At 36.6% G+C, this 23,418-nt stretch overlaps 1 protein-coding gene across 2 annotated transcripts in view; it reads right to left on the reverse strand.

The window, feature by feature from the left end:
* Nucleotides 1–23,418, reverse strand: part of MYO6 (myosin VI) — a 103,040-nt gene that overhangs the window by 40,911 nt on the left and 38,711 nt on the right. For both annotated transcript variants that reach the window (XM_082302504.1, XM_082302503.1), the window contains exons 4-12: nucleotides 20,969–21,042; nucleotides 18,810–18,939; nucleotides 17,694–17,799; nucleotides 15,753–15,808; nucleotides 13,465–13,562; nucleotides 11,499–11,663; nucleotides 7,144–7,224; nucleotides 4,353–4,533; nucleotides 2,052–2,196 (exon numbers count right to left, since the gene is read on the reverse strand). In XM_082302504.1, coding sequence (XP_082158630.1) covers nucleotides 2,052–2,196; nucleotides 4,353–4,533; nucleotides 7,144–7,224; nucleotides 11,499–11,663; nucleotides 13,465–13,562; nucleotides 15,753–15,808; nucleotides 17,694–17,799; nucleotides 18,810–18,939; nucleotides 20,969–21,042 — 1,036 coding nt within the window. The remainder of the gene's footprint in view (nucleotides 1–2,051; nucleotides 2,197–4,352; nucleotides 4,534–7,143; nucleotides 7,225–11,498; nucleotides 11,664–13,464; nucleotides 13,563–15,752; nucleotides 15,809–17,693; nucleotides 17,800–18,809; nucleotides 18,940–20,968; nucleotides 21,043–23,418) is intronic.

A 23,418-nucleotide genomic window follows, 5' to 3' on the forward strand; every position in this document is an offset into this window, starting at 1 on the left:
GACTTTCAAAATCTCAATGCTCATATTGCCATGCATTACTATGAGTACCATCTGTACTGTATAATGTGTAATTTTCAACTCTAATGTTATCCACAATACTGATAAAGGTGGTCCTGGATGAACATATCAAGGATTTTGCTGTCAATTTAGACATGGTCTGGAAAAGAGCAAATAGTAAAAACTTGGTCAATATTTTTCACTGGAAACACTTTTTCCTGCAAGACCAACATTTTCCTACACATAAAGGTTGTAATGAAGGGAAAAAATTACTTGTAACTCTCCATATCATCTGATAAGGCAGCAAGATGATAATTACCCAAAGCCCTCAATTTCTAGTAACTGGTGGGAGAGAGAGAGGAGGAATTTACACTGGGCAGGGAGAGAAGAAGAATTTACTCTCCAGAAATGGACTTTTGAATACGCTATTAAGAGGTCTAGATCTTGAGCTTTTAACTGAAGGCAGAATAACACACCACCCTCCCCCCAACACTACTTACCATTTGTCACTGCATTAGAACTTTTTCCATAATAATAATTTCCGTAATAAATTTCCAAAGACAAAATATGCAAGGAATGTAAATAAACCACATTAATACAGATAATTAGGCGTTTCATATACTAAAATTCTGGTGTAATGTGAATAAAGTATTTCCAGTTCACTAAAATCTGATTGTTTCCATAAGTCAATAAAAAGCACACGCGTATTCTTCCAAAAAGTGAACGTTCATTAGCTTCCTAACTAAAAGATTGATACGTTTAGCTGAACACAGAGAACTGCTTTTAATGTGCTCAAAACTGCTTAGTCCAAGTTCAGTTTTTAATGTGGTGTTTCCTTGAACTCTAGAATATACTCGACATAGAAAACCAGATGTTAAAATACACAGTTCATTTGCAGACAACTTGGTTAGCACCCCTGACAGCTTGTATGCTAGGATCAATCTCAGCAAGAGAAAATTTGTGGTGGAAGCTAGAGGTTTTTCATAAATAAAAGGTAACTGTACTGTCATTTTCATAAAAAACTCAGTCTTGCAATAGTCATAAATTTCATGGTATTGAAATGTTATCACTGGTACCATGTTTATACATGTTCTTTGCCATTATTCCTTCTCCATGTGCATACAGAAAGAAATCACTATCCTGCTCCTGTGCCTAGGAAGTTACCTTGATAACAGCTTCAGGAAAAAAAGAAAAAAAAAAAAAAAAAAAAAAAACAAACAAAAACCCGAACCAAACCAAACAAAACCAAACCACCAAGCCAAACAAAGTAACACACTTTCTAACAATGTTTTTGGGAAACGTTATTAACATTGCAGTCAAGATTACATTTTTACCAAAAACAGCAAAAAGCAGCACATTCCACACTGCAGCGGTGTTTTTAAAGTTGAAACTTGATTTCAGAAGAACTAGATGTAACAAACACAAGGACACTGTTCACTGAGACATTAAGAAGGATGGATATATTGTCCTCTAATTAAAGCATCCCAGCCCTAATTATTGCAGGGCAGCACTCACGGGAGCACTGTACAGCCCTCATGACAAAGATTCAAGTGTCTTCTGAAAGACTTTAGGACCGCATTAACATTCCTTGATACAACGTATCTGTTACATCTTTTAGCATATCAAATTTGCTGTGTAGTCTGTGGATTTAACTGGCTGACTGCTATACTTACTTTGGCCACACAGCGTACTCACTGACACATGAGAGATTTTATACAACGCAGGAGTTACTTATTCAAAGTGACTAGCACTGGTAAGCCTGCTAGCCTTCGGCACGCTCTGATTTCTGTAGGACCGTGGGGGCGTACTTGTGCTTGGTAGACCATTAAAGGAAGCGCTTTAGACAGCTGCGCTTGGCCCGAGTGCACCTCAGTTCACCTGCAGCTGGTTACGCGGGGGGGGCCGACTGTGCCGGTGGGTAAGACGGGGGCAGCGCGGTGCCGGCCCGCGGCGGGGGCAGCGCGGGCGGCCCCTCACGCCCCCGGCCCCCTCACGCCCCCGGCCCCCCCTCACGCCCCCGGCCCCGTTCCCACCCCGCCGGTGCCGTCACTCACTTGATGACCGTGCCCTTGGCGCCCCCTGCCGTGGTGAGCATGACGCGCGAGGTGAGGCTCCCGCGCAGGTCGTCCTCGTCCAGGCCCAGCAGGGCCGCGCAGCGCTCCAGCGCCGCCTGGCTCCGCGCGCGCGGCGTGCAGCCCCCTGCGGACACACACCGTCAGCATCGGCCTTGAGGGAATCAACCGTTTGCCTCTGGAAATTACTTCCGACCCGTTAAGTGGGAAGAGCCAGTTCTCAAAACCCAAGGAAACCCTCAAAACAAACACAAAAATAACAGCCCGCCCAAAACACATGCATGGAATTCCGTATTTCTAGAACATTTTCCAGGCTGTTTAAAAACCATCCTGCTTGTAGGGAAGAACTATCCCAAAATGCATAAGTGCTAAGCCTTACAAACTAACTCTAGTGACTTAAAACTTTCGAACTTAGATGTTCCTGTAATCCTTCAGGCTTCCTTGCTATGCAGCAGAAGTGCCTGCTAGGGCAGACTCCTGGCACTTGGATTTTTCAGATAAGGCTCTGTACATGTTGCAGACAAACAGCCAAGGGGTGCACTCCCTGCTGCTCTGCTGCCTCGGCGCCTGGGCTAAGCCAGCAGAAATCTCCAACTGGAACACCACCTGCTTTAGTAAAATCTAGCATTTATTTACATGTATTTCCTCCTGTTCACAGTAGAGCAGCAACAGAACTTTAGAGGGTCTCTGGTAAGACACTGCCTGGAACAGTTCGAATGCACACCCTGTGTGAAGACACACAAGGTGAGGGAAGAACAAAACCTGTATTTGCAATTTAGAAATTCAATACATTCATTTACATTTTAGAAGTTCATTTACATTTTAGAAGTTCAAAAATTTATTCCAGAAAAACATGTGTCTGAATTTCAGTATTTGGAGGATGTAACTTTTCTGTTGACCTTCCCTCTTCTAAACCCTGACTTTCCTCACCATCAGTGGTTCCCACTCTTCTTGTTCATTTGCCTCCCCAGACTGCCTCTCCACTCAGATTTGCACCTTTTTCACTGTTCCACTTTATCAATGCCTAAGTCGCAGCTCACAAAAGGCCCAAACAGGGAAGCTCTGTGGGAAGCTTACTGCTGAATTACATGAAGCTACTACCCTTCTATACACCTGCATCTTCCCAGATTCATTCACATTAATCATGTTCATTTCAGTCATCTTCATGAAGATGGCAACAGCATAAACTGACACTGGGGAGGTTCTGATTTGATCTACATAGTACAGAGATCTAAAAAAAAAAAAAAAGAAGAAAAATCCCACCCATGTGCCAACCCTAAGCTACCCAGTCTGAATTCAGCACTGGCCCTGCTTTGACCAGGACACATGGGACTAGAGCCCTCCCATGATCCCTTCTGAACAGAATGTTTTGTACACTTCTGTGCTGATTCTGTACTTGGGGTCAGAAGCTAGTGAACCTGTAAGGTTAGTACTCATTTAATTCATTTAATTCAGAACACCTTTTAAAATGTTCTTTGGTCTGCTCTTCCAAACAACTGCACCAACAACTATACATACTTGAAGTAGGACCAAGAAGAACCAATTTCACTCTATCTTGCAACTCAAGATAGACCTACATACTTATGTTTTCTACTATAGTTGTATTTGTAGCACATCCAGACCCAGAGGAACCAGTCCTTCAGGAATATACAGACAGCAGTTCTCAATTTAGAGAGGCTGATTTCAGTAGTAAGGTAAGAAGGACAATTCCCAACACATTAACTCTCCTTCATCAACCTTCATGCACATTCTGCAATTAAGTCCCAACTACACTTGTACTACTTTATCTTGTGAGTAACGTCTTAAAATTAGGAAGTTATATTTACCTAAGTTTTTCCTTTAACTTTTTTTTCTCACATCTCAAAATACTAACATGATGTTATTTTTGGAAGCCAAAGGACATAACGCCTTTCCCTACAGATGGAGTTGCTAATTTCTAATTTCAAGGTATTTTCATGACATTATACAGAAGTTGGACTTTAAAGCTATAATTAAAACACAAGAATTGTTTTGAGACACAAAATGGCTCTTTTCTTTATATCCAACTTTTCACTGAACAAGTTCTTGAACAATTTCAGTGAAAGCCTATTTGCTTGCAGAGCTTGTAAAGTGCAACTTTAAAACAAACAGGTAAACTTGACTTTGAAATAGGGTGAATTAAGATTGAATTACCTGTGAACACAAAGAAGCTTTCTAAATCAGTAGTTCACATGAAAAGGAAATATCTCTAATCAAGAGGCATTTTCAGTATTTTTACAAAAAACAATTTATATTTCATCCAACCTGAAGTACTCCCAGCTTCCTCAAAATCAATATTTCCAAGGTGAAGTACACCAGCCACTACTCTAAAAAGATCAAGTTTTTCTTCATCATCCAGGCCAATCTTTTTCATTGCTGTGCACATTCGGTTGAAATCTCCATGATCATCTAACAGTGGATCCTTCAAAGAACCTTCTTTAAGATACTATAAAACAAGAAAAACCAAAAATTCTATGTAAGTGCTGCAAAGTAAATGTAAGCAAATATTTCCAGCCAAGAATACGTCATAACAAAAAGCATACAAAAGCATGCCAAACTAAGTAGAGATTCGAGCTCTTCATACAATATAGGCTTCACAAGAACCTTAGTTTATTTTAAATTGTTGATACTTGGAAGCATGATCTTCAAACTTAAATTTCAAAGCAAGCTTCAAACTATATTCAGAAAGCAGAAGCTAGAGAGAATGTGACTGCTAAGGACAGGGGAATATGAGATACTGAGCAGGGGAAAGGAAGACTTTGGCTAAGGGAGCTATCAGAGCATTTAATACAAAGAAGTCCTTCTAGCCCCAAGCAGCTGAAAGAAGATGGAGGTCCTTGCAATAGGATGACAGAATGGCAGGCCACGGGAAAGGAGTACAGGATAAATAGAGGACAGTTATCCCTATTCTAAACAGACTTATTTAGAGAAATATACTTGCTAGCTTTTGCTAGTAATTAAGAAACAGAAAAGTTGTTTGCAGTGCTGTACGGGTTTGAAGAATACTGGCTATGTTCTGAAATACCAATTTTAACATTTTGCTGGTTTTTCTAATTTAAATATATTGAAAGCTATTTTAGCTATAAACCAGTTTAAATAGTAGAAAGTAACACATCTGCATGCAATCAGGAAACTACATGAACATGCACAAACTGAGCTATGTTTTTACACTTATTTTTAAATGTTTTCAATTAAAGAGAATAATTAACTAAACAGCCTTGTTAACGTCAAATAAGCTAACATGATTTTTATCAAAACAAAGCACCACATGCATCTGAAAAATTCACTTCACACAACATGTAGGCACATCAATAACATTAAACTACATGTTAATTATGTAAAATGATCACCTCATCTTCCTGATAAGGAAAACACAAAAATAATTGAAGTATTAATTGATTATTCCAGCTATTTTTATTCAAACAAATTTAATATTTTTTATAAAATGACAGAGCAAATACTAAATTTCCAATTTAAAAACCTGCACAAGGCAATATGTTTCCTGTTTAAATGGCTATGCTTGGTTTAAATATAATTTAAATTTGATCCTTTATTGAGCCTTCAAAGGGATATGGCAGTTATGTACAAGTATTATGGTCTCATATGTTCTGCTACTTCATGTCATATATTTTCAGAACTATACTCTCAGTATGTTTTAATTTAGACGAACACTTATTTCAAATCAAGTCTTCTCTTATTTCAAGTCCATTAGGAAACAAGTTTTATGACAGAACACCCACCTGTAAATCACATCAATAACAGAAGATTGCACAGGTTCATCTTCCAGTAGCAAAAATAAGTGAATGTTGATATTCTATGTCTACTTGCTACAATTCTTCATTAAAGGCAAATTGGGTAAACTAAGGCAAAATTCCCCAATGCTAGCCTATATGCTTGACAAGAATTAAGTATCTACCAGCTTTCTGCCTCACAGTGATGTCACTCTCCACCAGCCCTGATTATAGAAAATAGCCTACATTTAACAACAGTCAGGATTACATCCTCAGTGTTACAATAATACAACCACTAGAAATCCAGGGGTAGACCTGACAATGTTGATTTGAGCAAATGAAGTATCTACACAGTCTCTCATGGTTGAGCACGAGCTTCAAGACAAAGTTGCGAAAGAGATGGCATGGCCACTTGATGGAAAGAGGCTCTTGAGTGAAGTTATTTCTGTATTTTTGTCAGATATGTATGCAGCCTACCCTGCTATTGAATCACAAATATGGATTTGATTAATATTTGAAATAGCTTCCAGCTACACAAATGTGAATTTCATACTTTAAGTATGAGTAGATGAAAATTTTATTAGAGAACAGAGTAGAGTTTAATTAAGTGTTTTAACAACTTCCAATTCATATATACTATTAATTCAGAACAAATTCTTCAGTATCCTCATGTGAACAGCTCAAAGGTCTAAGTGCTAACAAATTCTGGTAATTCAAGTTCTAAAAAATGTAAAGAGAGATGGAGCAAGAAGATACAAATGTTTTGAAGCTTCAGACTCTCATCCAGGAAATGCCATGCTCTGGCATAAATAGCAGTTAATAGCAAGGGGAAACAAAAACATTTAAAATGTACCAAGGAGAATATAGTCATGGCTAGAAGTGAGGTTGCACTAGTGATTTATAGAACAGTTTGGAGGATCATTTCAAAGCTCCAAGTAGTAAAAACAGCTCCAGAAAAAAACATTGCTTCTGACCTATTCCTACCAGCAGTTAAGATTTTAAAAAAGAAAATTACAAAACATCTTAGATTTTCGTTTTCCACAGAAGACAAGCTGCATTATTAAGTGTTACATTATTGTAAGAATGAAGAGGAAACCATTTTATATACACTGTTCCATTTGGGATTTTATGATGCATGTTAAAATGTATTTCTAGGACTGAACTCCAAAGCAGAGTTCTGAATACAGCAGCTTTGAGAGTACCCTTTCAGACCTATAAAGATGTGTAAAATGAACATTTCATTCCACACTGTAAAATTCTAATCACTTTCAACTCTATCTCTATTATTACTTAATAATAGAACGTAACTGACTATAAAAACATACCTCAGGACTCTTGCGATTTTGCAAAATCTGCTTGTCTGTTTCTTTGTTGGCAAAGAATCTGGTACAGCCTCGATTTAAGTACTGTAACAATAAAAAAGTGGAAAAGCATACTTAAAGACAGAAGTAAGGAAAACACATGCTTTTATTTAAGGCTTGCCCTACACAGCTTGATTTAAGCATTTGATACAAACAACATGGTAAGTGCTCATAACTCATTTCTTGAAAACATATTTATTTACATCTACAAAATTAAAGAACTGCAACAGTACCAAACTTCTGTTGAAAGTTTCTTGATTTTGAGAACTAAAATACTTTTTGACAGAATGAGATATTAAGTTACACAATATTTTCTTAATTTTTGATTCTATTAAACCTATTCAAGGAGTCCAGGATTACAGAAAAGACAACCAAAATTAGGAACCAAAAGAATTAATTTTCTGGCCTACGTGTAATATGAAACTACTTATTTTTCCTCAGCAGTGAAGAATTTCTATAAGTAGTAGGAGAGATAGTGTATTAAAAAGCCTGAAGAATATTTAAAGCTTATAGCATGGTCTAAGCAGAAGCCTTATTTAGAATCTGGCTTCTGATAGCCACCTCATGTTGTATAGTAATCTCAGATTTACTGTTCAGTAAACCAGACTGAATTTAGATTTAAATAATTACTGTTGCTTTCAGCAAAATGGGATTGCCAGCTTTTTTCTTTCCGATTTGTTCAGCTAATGTAAGAACTCTGTCCAAAAGCTTGGACAGAGCCCTTTGTCTGAAGGAAGTGAACTGATTCTTTGCTCTTTGACTGAACAAAGATGTTTTCTAATAGGTGAACACAGACAATTCTAGTCTCTGATTAAAATTTACATGCAAAATTCTAAAACCCCAAAATATTCTTCAAAGCATTTCTAACAGCAGAAGAAAAGTTGGTGATAAATTTAATATTAAAACAAAGTGACAACTGTTTAAAGTTAGATTGGTGTTTAACAAAGTACTGAAGTTTTCTTTATCAGCCAATAAGAATGCAAATCACAGCGTATTTCAAACACAATATATCCCTGTATTACAGCATTAGTAACACAATCCCAGGAACTGGGGATGGGAAGGGAAAAAGGTCATACTTTTCAAAAATAAAGTGTGGAAACTTATCTGACAGGCTAAGAATGTGAACCAGTATGGTATTCAATAATAACCTAGTAGAAGACATTTAATCACAAGATAATGGCTTTCATTTGAAAGCAAAAACCTTGAGTAAATTTATATATTAAATCAGGGAGAAATTATATTTTTAAAGAACACATATACACAGTTTCAGGTTATCATATAGTACATCTAAATACCATTGTACTTGAGTTTTGCTTTTTATGTTTTTTTTTTTTTCCGTGAAGTACAACACCCCATTATAACTTCAATAACCCAAACATAAGGCAATCTGACTTCTCTTCCTGAAATTTAGATGTGAAAGAAATTCAGCTTCCCATCTCCATCAACTATACTCCAGGTACAGAATTACAGATTTACTGTGCAGCTTTACTTTCATAGCCGTGTGGTTCAGTCCAAGGCACAGAGACCTACAAGGTTCAGCACAGGGTTACCTCATGACCTTGAATTTCTGAAAACCTCTGCAGGGCCACCTAAAACACGAGCACCCAGGACTGCCGGCTTTCATGTGGGTGTGCTGGAGAATGTGTGAGTAAGAAACCTGCAGAACTGCAGGACTATTTGCATAATCCTTGGCAAGTAAATTCTCATTTCCCCAGGGAACCTGCAGGGGAAGGATGAACCAATATAGAGGTAATGGCCATCAGTGCTGCTGAAATCCAGAGGACAGGTCAGGCAGTGCAGCCAATGCAGTGTCTTGGTTTACATGCCCAGAGCAATGTGTCCCTATGCCACAATGGCCAAATGTATGGGGAGGAAGATTCTAAGGGACCACTTAAGTCAAAGGGAAGCAAGCCCATGGGGTGAAGAGAATTAAGTTATCCTTTATCTTTTAATAATATTTTGCATCTGTGAAAAACAAAGCAAAACAAAAAGACCTTAAATTGGAGACGGTCCTATTTCCAACAAAGTGTACTTAAGAGAAACCAGGCTTGAGTCTTAGAACTCAAACTGGCCCTAATTTGGACTTTGATTTGGTAAGCTAAAAGGCACAATACAAGGGGCACAATAGAGCCAATGCAAAACTGTAACTTAAGGGATGAGTTTTTCTAAAAAACCAGTTTTAGAGTATGAGTTTTTTTTATGAATATCTTTCTTGTAAAAAAAACTAGTATTGATAGGAAAATACTGATCAATCATCAAACCTTACCTCGTATAATAAATATCACAATCTATTATCAGAAGCTTGAAAGATGGCATTTCTATGAATTCTGAACCAGACAGACATGCAGTCAACAAAACGTGGTAAAAAAAAAAAGTGACACAAGTGTGCTTATTCAGAACCATTCAGAAACAGCAAATGAGAATAAAGAACACAAAAAAAAATCTTGACAAAAGAAATGCAAATTTAGGAGAAAAATTGATCTAGGAGAAAAATTGATATAGGAGAAAAATCTCCTATAAAGTCATACTTGATGAAAATTTAGTGCAATATGGGTAATAAACTTTAAGAATATTTATATTCATTTACAAGCTTACAAAGATGAAAATTATCCTAAGATTTTGTGGTTTTGTTTGATTTTTAATTAAAGATAATCTACTTTAAGGGAGAGAAAAAACTGTGTTAATTTTTTTTAATTTAACATGCACAGTGGAGCTTTCACATGCAAGGAACTCAGAATTCAAATACTAACTTATGGTAAAGCAATAAAATCCTTAATGGAAATTCAAGTGCCTGCTACAATCTTAGTAGAAGTCAAAAAAAAAAGTCACAGTGTGATAAGGCTGGTGTGACAATAAACTCTTTATAAATGAAATATGTAAGAAAGTGTTCTCTGTAAAAGAACTCAAGCTCTTAACTACTGTACTGCACCACCCTGATTTTAAGAAGGTTTTAAGTCCAACCCTGACATCTACAACCTTGGGTGCTCTCATGAGCAGAATTCTTGATTTAAAAAAAAATCTCCAAGAGCAGGTAGGCCGCATATTCTAGAAATAAAAATCTATTAACTTCAAGAAATAGATTTTAATTGAAAAGTGGCTGCACAATAAAAACATGTACTTGAAAATCTGTTCAATATTTTAGTTTTAAAACATAAAAGGGAATACTGCACAGAGTAACTGCAGAGTAAAGAAGAGATTTTTGAAAATTAAATCCACATTTTACAAATATAAATGGTGTTGGGTGTTTTTAAGCATTGTGTTTGTTGGGTGTTTCAAAATAAAAACTTTCCTTCTAGGGAATGGAAGCAGTTCTTTCCTAATAAGCATGAGATCAAGTTTCCATCATACAGGTAATAATAAGATCACCTTGATACCACAGTACAAATGTACACTGCACACAATATGGAAGTGCAGCTCTGTGCCCATTTCCTGGCTCATCCATAAGCAGAGACTGACTTGGCCAAGCCAAGAGGCAGCAGCTGCCTGTTTGGTGACCAGTGTACCCCACCATCCCCACAGTGAGTGCACTAATTTAGGTCCCACCTGTGCAACCCCCCAACTTTGCACAAAACTGGTAGGACATTCATGTATTTAAAGCTTCTAGCCCTCTGCTGAATTCTGATGGAACTGAGTACAAAAGGGAAAGCAACAGATAAGCACAGTCCAAGTTTTATCTAGAAATCCAAGTAGGAAGATAGACCAACAAAGAAAACAATCAGCACAGTAACTTAATTCTTTGTTAGAGGGGCTTCTCATCTCATTTAAGATCAAGGAAGTCTAAAGAGATGACAGTCATTTAGCTTGTGTCTTTGTAATTCCACATTGTTGTATTACAAAACCCTTCAAAACCCAAGAGATTTGGTCTGCATATTTTGGGAATACAGAAAATTCCGCTTCCATGATGTTCCAAGCCAAACATAAGGCAAGAAGTGGTGAGAGATGGAAACAAATGACAGAACGCAAGCAAAGAACTGACTGGAATTAATGAGGAGATTTGTTTTGCACTGAAGAAATTCGCACTTTACATCTCTTCAGAAGAGTCTGTAACAACATTACTAACAGCTGGGTATGCAACAGCACATTTTCTGGAAAAGCACAGATTCCTCAATTTTAAGACAAAGTATAGGAATTCTTCCAGTAAAGAAAAATGTCAGGTAACTTTATTCCAAGATCAAATAGATTTAACAAAAAAACCCCCTGATTTTCTCAATAGGAATGAGTCTGTCAAAGATAATAAATAGAGATTTTAATATGATCTATATGAAAAATCCATGTATGATGATATGGCAAGCTTTACAAATGCTGACTCTGATACTCACCCTAAAGTTGTCAGGAGAGCTTAGATATAGCTTTTCCCTAATGTCTTCTGGAGCACCAGCACAAAGCCTGTAAAAGATATGATAATTCCTCTCTTCTTTGCCTTGCACACAGATCCTAGATTTCTCCAGAAGGTAGTGTGACACAAATCCACCAACCACCGAGTTCTAGGAAAAAGAAATATTTTTCTGATTATCTGAATATTTGTTGGATTATTTTGATATTCAGGTTTTCAATTTACATTTGCCTGATCATGACTCACTCAATAGAAACTGCTCCAAAGACGATTAAAATCTATCTATACCTAATACATATTAAGCCTAGAAAAGAAACCATGGCCTTTACCATTACTTCTCTCCCTAGCTCATGTATTAGATATACATACACTCTTCTTAAAAGAAGGGTCTTCTTCACCCCAAAAAGCAGAAATCCATAGCAGAATCTCAGGAGTTACAGCAAAGAGCATCACTACAGCCATCCTTACACTTACTGGATGGCAGTGCTATTACTACCTTTTCTAGTTGCATTTGACTGAGACTCTTGTAAAATAAAAGGAAAGTGTTAAAATTATAGAATACATATTTGGACAAGATCTTAAGCAAATTAATTATGACACAACATTTTATTTCCAACACTTGCACTTCTCTTCTGAGAAGGAATTCTAGCACAGATTTTGAGAGCCATTTGTTATCTGGCCTATGATAAAATTTGCTGTGCCTAGAGAAATCTTAATAGCAAGGAAATTCCTGAACTTAATGGCCATTACAGGAACTAAGAAGGATTTATTGACTGACAAATTTGACTACAGTTATGCAGTCATTCACTTATTCAGGAGGTCTCAAGTCTGTACTCATATCACTTTGAGAAACCAGACCTAGTAAGGTGACCACAAAGTGAGGTGTGATGTCTTGTAAAAAAGGGGCTCAAGTAAACAGGCTGATCTTGCAGTGGAAAGCTGAAACAAGCTTTGAAGCAGTTTCTGAAGATACTCGGAGGGCTATTTGCTTCAGCTTAAGTAATTAACCTGAAACACCATGTAAGTCTTGATGGGTAAACTGACAGATCATGAATCCATCATTTCAAGTAAAAATTTTGATCCCTTCCATAAGGGCTTATTAACACAAACCAGACCAACAGATAAAGGCTCTCTACCCAGGAAGGAATTTAGTTATTCACTATCTGAACTATGAACAAAAGCTCTGAAGTTAAATTACAAACCAAGTGATGAAAACTTAGGAAAAGGCCGCAAGCTCAAGACCAGATAATGAGCTTTAATTCTGCAAGAAAAGAAACAAAATCTTGCAGCTGGTCTGTCCTCTGTCAGAAGGATGCAGAAGCATGTATGTAATCTCCACAGAGAACACAACAGAGTCTTCAGCTTGGACATACTGACCAGCCATACAGTCATCCTTAATTGTGGAACGTGTGTAGACATATGCCACTCAAACACCACTATACCCAAAGAAAATTTTTCTCACGATACACAGTTGAATAGTATTCCTATCAAAAAACCAGTTTCTTGACTTCTGTCACATAGATTACTATGTGAAGTCCCAAAATTTCATACAAATGCATTAAAAAAATCAGTAATTCAATTTGAAGTTGAAATACGTTTATATCTAACACGCAACTCACGCTTACTTGTGCGTCAAAGGAATGCATGAATACCTAACAGCAAGTGAGTTAGCCTTCATCCAGGCTTTTTTGCAATGAAGGGACCCATTTTTGATCTTTTGTGGTTGGAAGCAATTTTTCTACTGACTTGCCACTGCGTTCCAGTAATGAGACAGTACAGTGTGGCTCTGTTTTTTTTTTTTTCGAAGTGACACAATACAAACAAAATCTGTAAAGTAGGACACTGGCTAGTTGCTGCAAGACTAATAAGTACATTCAGCTTTCTGCCAGTCTAGTATTTCCATTTGATGACAAAAAAATCATCACTGGTTATCTGTAACAAAATTCCAGTACCTTTTCATTGAAGTGAATTTCAACAAACTTCCCAAAACGACTGCTGTTGTTGTTGCGAACAGTCTTTGCATTTCCAAAAGCTTCTAATAGAGGATTTGCTGTTTAAAAAAATTAATTTTTGTAGTGTTAAAATTCAACCAAGAAACTACCGAAAAGAAAGAGAAAACAAATATATTATATTTAATCAGGGAACTTATTTGGAATAAGGTTTGAAAATTAAAGGAAAAATACTACCTATTAGGAATAATCAGTTTTGGAAATTATACTGGATATATTGTGGTGGAATATAAATTGAGTACTTAAATACCAGGTAACACTGCAAAGTACTTGAATCAATACTGCAAGAAATTCAGACAAATGCCAGAATTATTCCGTGATGTTCTTCCACAGGAAGTAGGTAAATAACTGATATATAAACTACATGAGACAATACAGAATTTGACACTTCCCAATTAGTTTTTATTCATGAAATCTAAACTACCGACTTATCCTGCAGACAAAAATGCCACTTAAATGTCATGCATGCAATGTATTAGATTGATAAGGGAATTAATAAATATCATATTAGAAAAGTGTGTTGACTTCAAAAACCACTTAAAACTGCCCTTTCAAATTAGGTCAATTAAGTGACTGACTGACTGGTTTTTTTACTGGCTGCTGCTTTTCAGCACATTAAAGCCCATACAGAATGAATGGCAGCAAGCAATCTAATTCTCATATACATATAAATACACACCACAAACATCATGCACAGTTTAAGCAGTTTGAAATTGCTTATTAGTTATTAAATAGAAGGCCTCTGAAAGACTGCATTTTACTAGCTTTGAAGATCAAAGAAAAATAGCTTACTGAATCATGTTAACAATAAACCACTAAAAATATCCGCAAGATATTTTGAGGCTTCTAGCTGAAAATAAACACTGGAAACTAAGTGAGCAGGAACTCAGATTTAAAAATCCACTGACAACCATTTAAATATCTGCTCCTACAAAAATTAAAGAATGAAGAAATAACATCAATGCTTGGATAAAGTGTGGATGATAATGCATCACGTAACAGGACATGAGAATTAACTTTTTTAGTTTGGCTGTATTTTCATTTTTTTAATACTTAAAGCTTATGAAAATGCAAATCTGACTTCTTACACGATCTTTGATAACTATTCAGGCATTTTAAGTAATATTAAGTTTTAAAGAAAGGATTATGAAGCAAGCCAAAAATTGCACGAGGTCTTTCAGCTAGGCTGAAGTTCCTCTAGCAATACATATGCCATAAGCATACTCGTTAAAATCATGCCTAAAAACCTTCAGAATTCATGCATCAGATGCTGTTCTAAATTAAAAAGCCCAAACTCTTTGAGGAATACCCACAACTACCAATTAATTTGCATCAGGCATTATCCAACTCTTGCCCAGTTTCTGAGTGCCTTTAACACACAGTGGATTTCACTAAGAAACTGGTTTAAGCATACCTATAGCAACAAGAGATTAAAGCCTGCAGTACTACTCTTGAATAAGTGGTTCAAATTTGAAAACAGAAAACTTTAAAGCAAAGTAAGTAATTTTTTAAAGAAAAAGACACAGAGTCAAGAAATTTCAAAATAAATTTACTATATGTTATAGAGGACTAAAACTGATGTATGAGGCTCTGTTAGGCTGAGGGTTGTTTGTTTTTGTATTTTCTCAAAAAGCTATTTTCAGTTCAGTTAGGAAGTACGTGTAACATTAAAGAGTCTCAATGAGGATGTTCAACAGAGTCTCTTTTCACCTGGTTTGGGAGTCTATTGTAAAGATAGATACAATCAAAGTGCTAATCTGAATTCTGTGATTTCTGACAAAAATGATGTAACAGAAAAATGACCCAGAATCATAATTTAAAAGAACTTCACTGCTTTATTTGACTTTGAGAACTTGATGGTGAGGAAGAAGAATTACATTTTCCTGGTACTAACAGATAGTAATGAAAAAACATAAAATCGGTCCTTGCAGATTTTATGCAGTTTAAAATTCCACCTTTGGTACTATCTGGAGTACATCAAGTTCAATTCAAACACACAGGTAAACGTTTTCTAGATCAATGATTGTATGATACTATAATAAACAAAGTGAATCATGAATAAAAAACCCCCAATTTTTCAGAACCTAGGATCAAGGTAAACTACCTGTAAATTATGCCCTAGAAAGTCTGATAGTATTTCTATGCTAGCTTGTATTCACTTGCTGTTGACTCACATTTCTGAAAAAAAAGTAATGTTGGAACCTTTAGTTAAACAAAAGAAAATTCATTACCTTCTACAATTCTATCATCAATATCTTGGCCACTACCATAGGATTCTGTCAAGTATCTGTAAACCAAGATAAAAATATCAGTATCATTCATGTCAGGTTGCCTCAATTAAACATGATTTAAACATGGCTGTGCAAAAATACTAGCCATTTACTATAGGGAAAGTATACTGATTTTAAGTTTCAAATACATATGCACTTTAAAATAAGCTTTAATTTTTCTTTAAATTTTTAGTTTTTCTTTTTCATTAAAACAAAAATGCTCTTGCACACTTCAATTTCCTTTTTCAGTATTCCAAGGCCTGCTAGAAATTTCTTTCAGACGTGCATATGAAAATTACCATTTAATAGAAATATAATCAAACTACTACTGTATTGTCTGTATTTATTAATAATCTTAGTAAGCACATAAGGTTTCATGTCTATTTGCTGAATTTAAGACTGCTTCCATGGATACAATTTCTGTATTCATAACTATCAGTGTTAATAAAAATCCACATAGTAATGGTGAGGATAAGAATTTGCAGGTGTATAATTAAGGCAAGATTCAATTTAGTAGCTGAAGAAAGAATTTGAAAATAAAACCACAATGTACTTGCTCCAAAGTTCAGGTCTTTTTTTAATTTTTTTTTCCCTGCACACAGGGCATGCTTTATGGAAATTCACAGGTGAATCTGGGACAAGTTAAAAACAGTTCTTGAAAATGGGGCCTTCCAAAAAACTTCAGAAGCACTGAAAGAGCTGTACTAGTACCTTTTACTTTCTAATCACACAAGGGTAAAATCTTCCAGCTTTTAAAACTCAATTATGTTTTGTACATGGACTCTATGGTGGAGGGTGGTGGGGAGAAGCAACAGCAGTGATATTCGTCTGTTGTGTAATGAGCTCTTCCTTTGCTGAGAAGCAGAAGAATAATCTCCTTTAAGAGCATCTCTCATGAGATATTCCAGTGCCTGCTGTCTTTTTTTGTTGCTCTTAGCAGGAATAAAGTCAGGATGTCCCCTGTAGGAAATCATTACCAGCACCTTGCAGTAATTCTTGCAGCTATCTATGAGAGGCTGCACAGGGGCAGAGCAGAGCCGTATGAAGGACAGACAGACAGTTGTGACAATTCTTCACGGGATGTGGAAGATAACACTTCTACTGTACATAAATACTAGAAAATACATGACGTTAGGGAAAAGGGAATTAAAGATTTATAGAGGGATACAAGTCCAAGGCGGGGGAAGGGAGCATATTTCCACTGCCCGCACTGTGCTTCCCTGCATAATCAGGCCACCTATTATATAGGTGTATTTAATGGAGCACTTCTTTCCAGTTACAGTGTTCCAGAGTGATGAAAAACCATTAAAGGATAATGCAAATATGGAAGCCAGGCTGATATATATCAGCAATATGGCTTCCACGTAGTTTAATACGCCTGATTTAGTATTGGTCATACATGAACACCAATAAATAAATAAATAAATAAATCTCATTATTCAGTCTTATTCAGTGAACTAGGGTAAAGCATATTAGCGTTCAAAACCCGGGACACTCAAGCAAACTAAAAGAAAAACAACCAACCAAAAAAAACTAAGGGAGAACACAGAAATACACGTTTACGGCAAAACCAACAAGAAACAGTTAAAATGTCTAGTTATGTTTTTTTATCAGCCACAATACCAGATGTGCAATACCAAAATGACTGCATCATAGACCATAATAACTACATGATGTCACTACAATTGAGTTAAGGTTTCTGTGAGTATGTAGCTGTTTCTGCATATTATGATGTCAGCGTTTAACTCCATTTCTTGTAATAAAGTGCGCGTAGGAGCTAATACAAATCTTACTGAATTGTATCGTAAACCTACTGATTACCTTAGTTTGCTCTGCCTCTATGTCAACCAAATGCATAAACACAAGAGATTCACATAATAACTTTGGTCCAAACACACAAACCTCAAAACGAATTTAGTGTTTTCTGTCTTGCCAGCTCCTGATTCTCCAGAGACTATGATGGATTGACTCATTTTAAGCACTTTCATGTCACGGAATGCTTTATCAGCTTAAAAAGAAGAATACAGTTAACATGACAAAACTTAATACTCAGCAGAACTGCAAGGATAAAATTAAGCTACAAAGGAAAAATTAAAATGTAACATTTTCAGGAATAAAAACTAAATCTCCAGAACTGAATGCCTTACAGTTTATTAAAGTCTGTTTCCCTTTTATTTATACTACAGTAATAATTCTTCCAACACTGACATATAAGAACTCAAAAGTGTCGAAAACAAAGGCCTACTAAACTATATCCAGGATAAAACAAAACAAAATCAACCATCTAGAACTAATTACATGTATTTACAAAATAGTAATCAATGTTACTTTTATTTATTTTTAACACGGAAACTTTGAGTTGTACTTTGCAACAAGCAACATCTGAAGAAACTTGGAAAAACTGTCTCTTGTTATGCAACTGGTATTAAACCCCAGGTATTTATACTTTTGATTTCAAAATAAAAGACAAAAGAGTGAGAAGGCTTTTAACAAGTCAAACTTTGATTATAGTTTCCAATTATTTTTTATTTTTAAGTGACTGAAATCAGATTTATGCCATAAATAACATTTCAGTGTACTTTGTGTCTACAACACAAGCATATAAAAGGAAACAGTGTATGTGCTCTGGCAACATAATATAAGGCAAAAAAAAATTACTACACTGAAAGACAGTGCCAATCATTTTTATGCCTTTTTCACTTATAAAATTTGAATTTCTTGATTTCTTTTTTATTTATTTTAGGTTTTTTTCAATGGTTGCAAATTATGTTTTTATACCACTTAGACTTAAAACACTGGAAGTGCAGAAGAATTCTAACAGGGTTGTCACGGTTGCTAATTTCCAAGTTCTTCAAACGGCATCTCAAAGATAAGAAGCTTTGCAATTTTAGCCATTAGTGGTTTTATTTTATAAGAGTTCAAAATCCATTAATTACTGCTAAAGGTAGTAATTTGCAGATAACTCTGAAGTATTCAACGGGTTTTTTTTAAAGAGGCAAATACAGGCTCAATACATACCAATTGCAAAAACATGCGGTGGCAATGTTCCCAGCGATCTACCCTGGTACTTTTTAATAGTATCTGAAGAATAAAACTTAGGTATATCAAAGTATGGATTGACTGCAATAAGAATGTTGGCGACATAGGTCTGTGAAGAAAACAATGAAGAGCAAATTATTAGCCAGTATCCAAGCAAGTGGTTAAGAGCAACTGTCTATTATTGGAAACTATAGCCTCTGTATAACAATTGCGTTTATGATTTTCTCCAGCTAATGCAAATACAAGACAGGATATATTTTCAGAGTTCTTTTAATTATCTTCTCAGCACTTCTGTGAAATTATCCTGGGAAAATTTCCTAATCATCGAGCTGTGGAGTATGTCCTGAATCTGACCTTTCTTCCAACCTCCTTTTAAATGATTTCCTATTGTCTGCATTACTGGATCAAGGACAGGACGCCAAAATCTCCTGTTCAAAAGCGAATAAACTAGACTCGTGGATAGCATAACACACTGTCCTCCAGTGAGGAGGATAGCTTTTCAATATCTAATGGAAGCAACTCAGCAGGAAGGACTGACAGGATCCTGCCTGGGAATGCATTCAAGCCAGGCAATAAAAGCATTCTCAGCAAAGAGAAAATTAGCTATAGCTCCTTCCACAGAGAGAAATACAGAATGCAAATGTTCTCTCACACAGAGAAGGAATTTGAGAAGAATCTCAGACAAAGGCTGCTTTTTACGTTTCCATAGGATAAGGAAGACTGAAGAGAGGGGGTTTTTTAAATGTTTCTGAGAAAAACTCTCATCGTTTGGTTATAATTGCCAGATTACATACAGGGAAGAAGAAGGGTCAGAATCAAATTAAAAATCAGATTTGCAGGAAAATATCTGAAGAAAAAGAGATAAATCTTCAGCCCGAATACCTTATTTGCTTTGTTGTTACTGAGAATGCCCTAGAAAATTGAAATTTGGACACTATTGTGATACATTAATAGAAGGCTGGAACACACAATATATGACGTTTCTTAGATGGTTCTATTTTCAGCACTTATTTCACCAAAGGAAAACTTTTCTTCAAGAGTTGCAAGTACTAATATTAATTTTCCTTTTAATGACAAGATAAATATTGTCAACCAAGATTTAAAAGAAGGCATGAAACTGTCTACAAGAGAAAGGTAGTTAAAATATAAACTGGGGAAAAAAAGGGTTTTTTTGGTTTTTTCCTTCAGAAAATACACACATTCTGGAAAATATATTAGTAGTACTTATTTACACTGAAGAAAGGCTTTATGAACAAAAATACTATCCTACCCCATGATCAGTTCATATTCAAAATTTTACTTCCTTTGGGGGTTTTATTGTTTGGTTGGGTTTCTTTAAGGATTATTTTTCCAGAACAGCATTCAAATGGCCGTTTTTATTTATTTATTTTAAAGCTGGTGCTTGATCTTGAGCCATAAAAAATTTAAAGCTATGTAAATTAACTGCAACAGAAGAAAACAATTACACTTTCCCTTACATTTATATAAAAGGGTTTAGCTAAATTAATTTTACAATAGTATGCTAAAAGAAAAGTTGATTATTTTAACACAGACACTTAAAAATATGTAGAACTGTTTTATATTAACCCTTGACAGGTTTCTATTAGGAAAAAAAATAAGAAAGAAAGAAAACTCTTATCTTCTGTTTCACAGCTGTCAGTGTCTGGGCAGATGGCAAGGACAAAATGTAATTTAGTCAGAATTCATTAAGTACAATTAGGCAATTTGATAGCAATATAAAAGATTAAGATGGACATCTGAGCTAGGAGGTGTCAAAGAAGGCACCTGTTTGCTTCGTTCAAAAATAATGAAGAAAGAAAACCATCTTTGTTAACAGTGAAATAAGTTACCTGTAGGAACATTTGTGATACAGTGCTGTGCTTTGGTTGCACATGAACAGTCATGTAGAGAAAAACCTATTGCTCTGCCTGCTAAAAATTAGCTGGCAATAAAGTAATAAATGTGATTCTGATCTCAAAGTATAATGTAAGGGGAAAAAGGCAAAAAAAAAAGCCTACAACCTCAACCTTTCTATGTTAGCAGTTCTGTTATAGGGAAAAAAACAGAACTGGAAACACTTGGTGAACTCTTGAAAGGACATCTCTATTAGACTGGTTGTCATGACACACAATACTTACGTAAATTCTGTCCTTACTGTACCGAACTTTGATATTATGAAGGAGAGTGGCTTCATTTAGATACATCAGGGAACCTGCAAGTGAAAAACAATCACACACCATTAAGAGCTCAGGATTACCTTCATGTACAGACAAAAACCTAAATCTTGATTTAAGGAGATTTTTCTTCCCCTCTTCGTTTACAGTTTAATCCTATCATTTCTTTACACTGTCTCGAGGCAGAAGTAGTGACTCAATATACATTTTAAAAACCACAGACCTGCTCTTAACTGTACAACTGGAGTTACAGAAAGCTGCTGAACAAAGAGTCAGACTGCAGGAGCCTCAAATACAGGCTCTGCTCAGTGTAAGCTCTTTTAACAAGCCTATCAGTCAAACACGGTGCATCTGCCTTCATACCAGCCTCTAAGCACAGAAACTGGTGCCTACCAAAATCCTACCAATGACTGTTTCCTTCCTTCCAGCTCCCCTCTCCAATCTCAGCCACAGTGTCCCCAGGCTAATGCCACCCAGCTGACATTTGGAGTAATAGCTGGCTACTGGTGATTTTTGAATTGATGGATTTAAACATCTAATCAGGATCTGGAGGCAGCAGCAGCAGCTTCACACCAGGCACTACCCAATCTTCCCTGCTTCAATTTTGAATTTTGTTAGTACTAGGCCTCCTCAGAGAAACTGTTAGGAAAAAAAAAAAAAACTAACACACCAAAACCTAGCTATATTTTTCTCGTTTTGCTCTTTAACATAAAACACCTGACCCTAAGATTAGCTCAGTTGGTTAGAGCATGGTGCTACTAACACCAGTGTCATGGGTTTGATCCCTGTATGGGCTATTATTCAAGAGTTGTACTCAATGATTGTTGTGGGTCCTTTCCAGCTCGGAATACTCTGTGATTCTGTAACTGCTGAAATGTTACAGGGTGGTGGCACCCATAGAAAGCTTCAGATGGTAAAGGTTCACATTCCAGCAAAGCTGGTCCTTGTTTTCAGCTACAAAGCACTGGAAAGTGTCAGCAGCCTTAATTACAGAGGTCATTTCCAGTTCCCACTGTAACACTGTTAAAAATATTATCCCTAAACCAAATGAGGGCATTACTCATTAGACAGCCTCCATTTTCAAACATCCTCAATCCTTTTTATCTCACTGCTTAAAATTCAAATGCACAACATTATTTTGCATAGTTAAAACTGACTGACTGCCATAGTGATAAAACTTACAGTAATATAGTATAAAAACTTGCATACATCCAGCTACTGTGGATGGAGTAAGCACTGCGCCATTAATGTCCTTTCTATTTAAGGAAAGGCTGGACGTGGCACTTAATGCCATGGTCTAGTTGACATGGTGGTGTTAGGTCACAGGTTGGACTCAGTGATCTTAGAGGTCTTTTCCAACCTAATTGGTTCTGTGATTCTGTAATAGTAACCACTACCTTGCACCACACACAAGGGTCACATACACACTTCTCATCTATAATGACCAACAAAGATTGTTTCAAGTTGAACTGATGCCCTTTCTCAAGGGCTGCAGCAGCAAAAAAGTATTCTAACTTATTTACACAAATGTGCAAGAAGGGCTGCCAATTTGCATAACCTAAAGTCAACCTGCCCAGCAGCCACCTTGCCCCACAAAGATACCTGAAGTTCAGTAAGCAGCTCTTAACATCTCCTTCAACACTCCTCCTGCTGAACCGAAATATAGTGGCAAAGGAAAATGGGAGCTTCTCAAAAATATCTGTGTTTTTGTTTTCCAGCTTTTACCCTTCTTCCTGCTGTGGACTGAGGAGTGGCTGTGGCTCTGTCCCCTACAACTTGCACTACACTGGCCTGAAGCAAAGTCAGGTTCACCAGCCAGTTGCAGCCTCCCTTTGGCTTGCATAGCTCTGCTGAATAACAGCCATTCCTTCCATTACATGACTAAATACAGCTCTGTTTCAAATACCTGGAATCATTCCCACTTCTCAAAGGACCTTGTAGCTTCTGGTTTGTTCAGAAGAAACCACCTTCCTCCAAAAAATCCCTTGCGCTCCTATTCCTGTGTTGGCAGAGGCACGCAAGGCATGCTTTAGCTTCACCCTAGGTAAACTCTCCCTTTGGATCGCGACAGCCTGGGAATCGTGGCTGTGCACAATTCTTTCATGAAACAGCAGGCTGGTCCCCATCACCACAGTTCTTCCTCTGCCACCATAGCAGACACACAGTCCCCCACAACCCCACAGTCATGGATAGCTACAGCAGCTGAGCACAGACACCCGGCACTGCACAGCAAGACTTGCCCTCCCCTCCCCAGGCATTCTCGGTTCACATGGCTGAGAAAATGGCACTGAGACCACAAATTGTAGGTCTGCCTTCACCTCTTTTATTGGGGTCATCCCAAGAGAAAGAGACATTAAAAGGAAATGGGCCAGAAACAGAAACTCCTGCTTGCTCTAATGAAAGCTGAAGTCTCC

This window comes from Coloeus monedula (assembly GCF_965178545.1).
Source record: "Coloeus monedula genome assembly, chromosome: 2".
NCBI classification, from domain to species: Eukaryota; Metazoa; Chordata; class Aves; order Passeriformes; family Corvidae; genus Coloeus; species Coloeus monedula.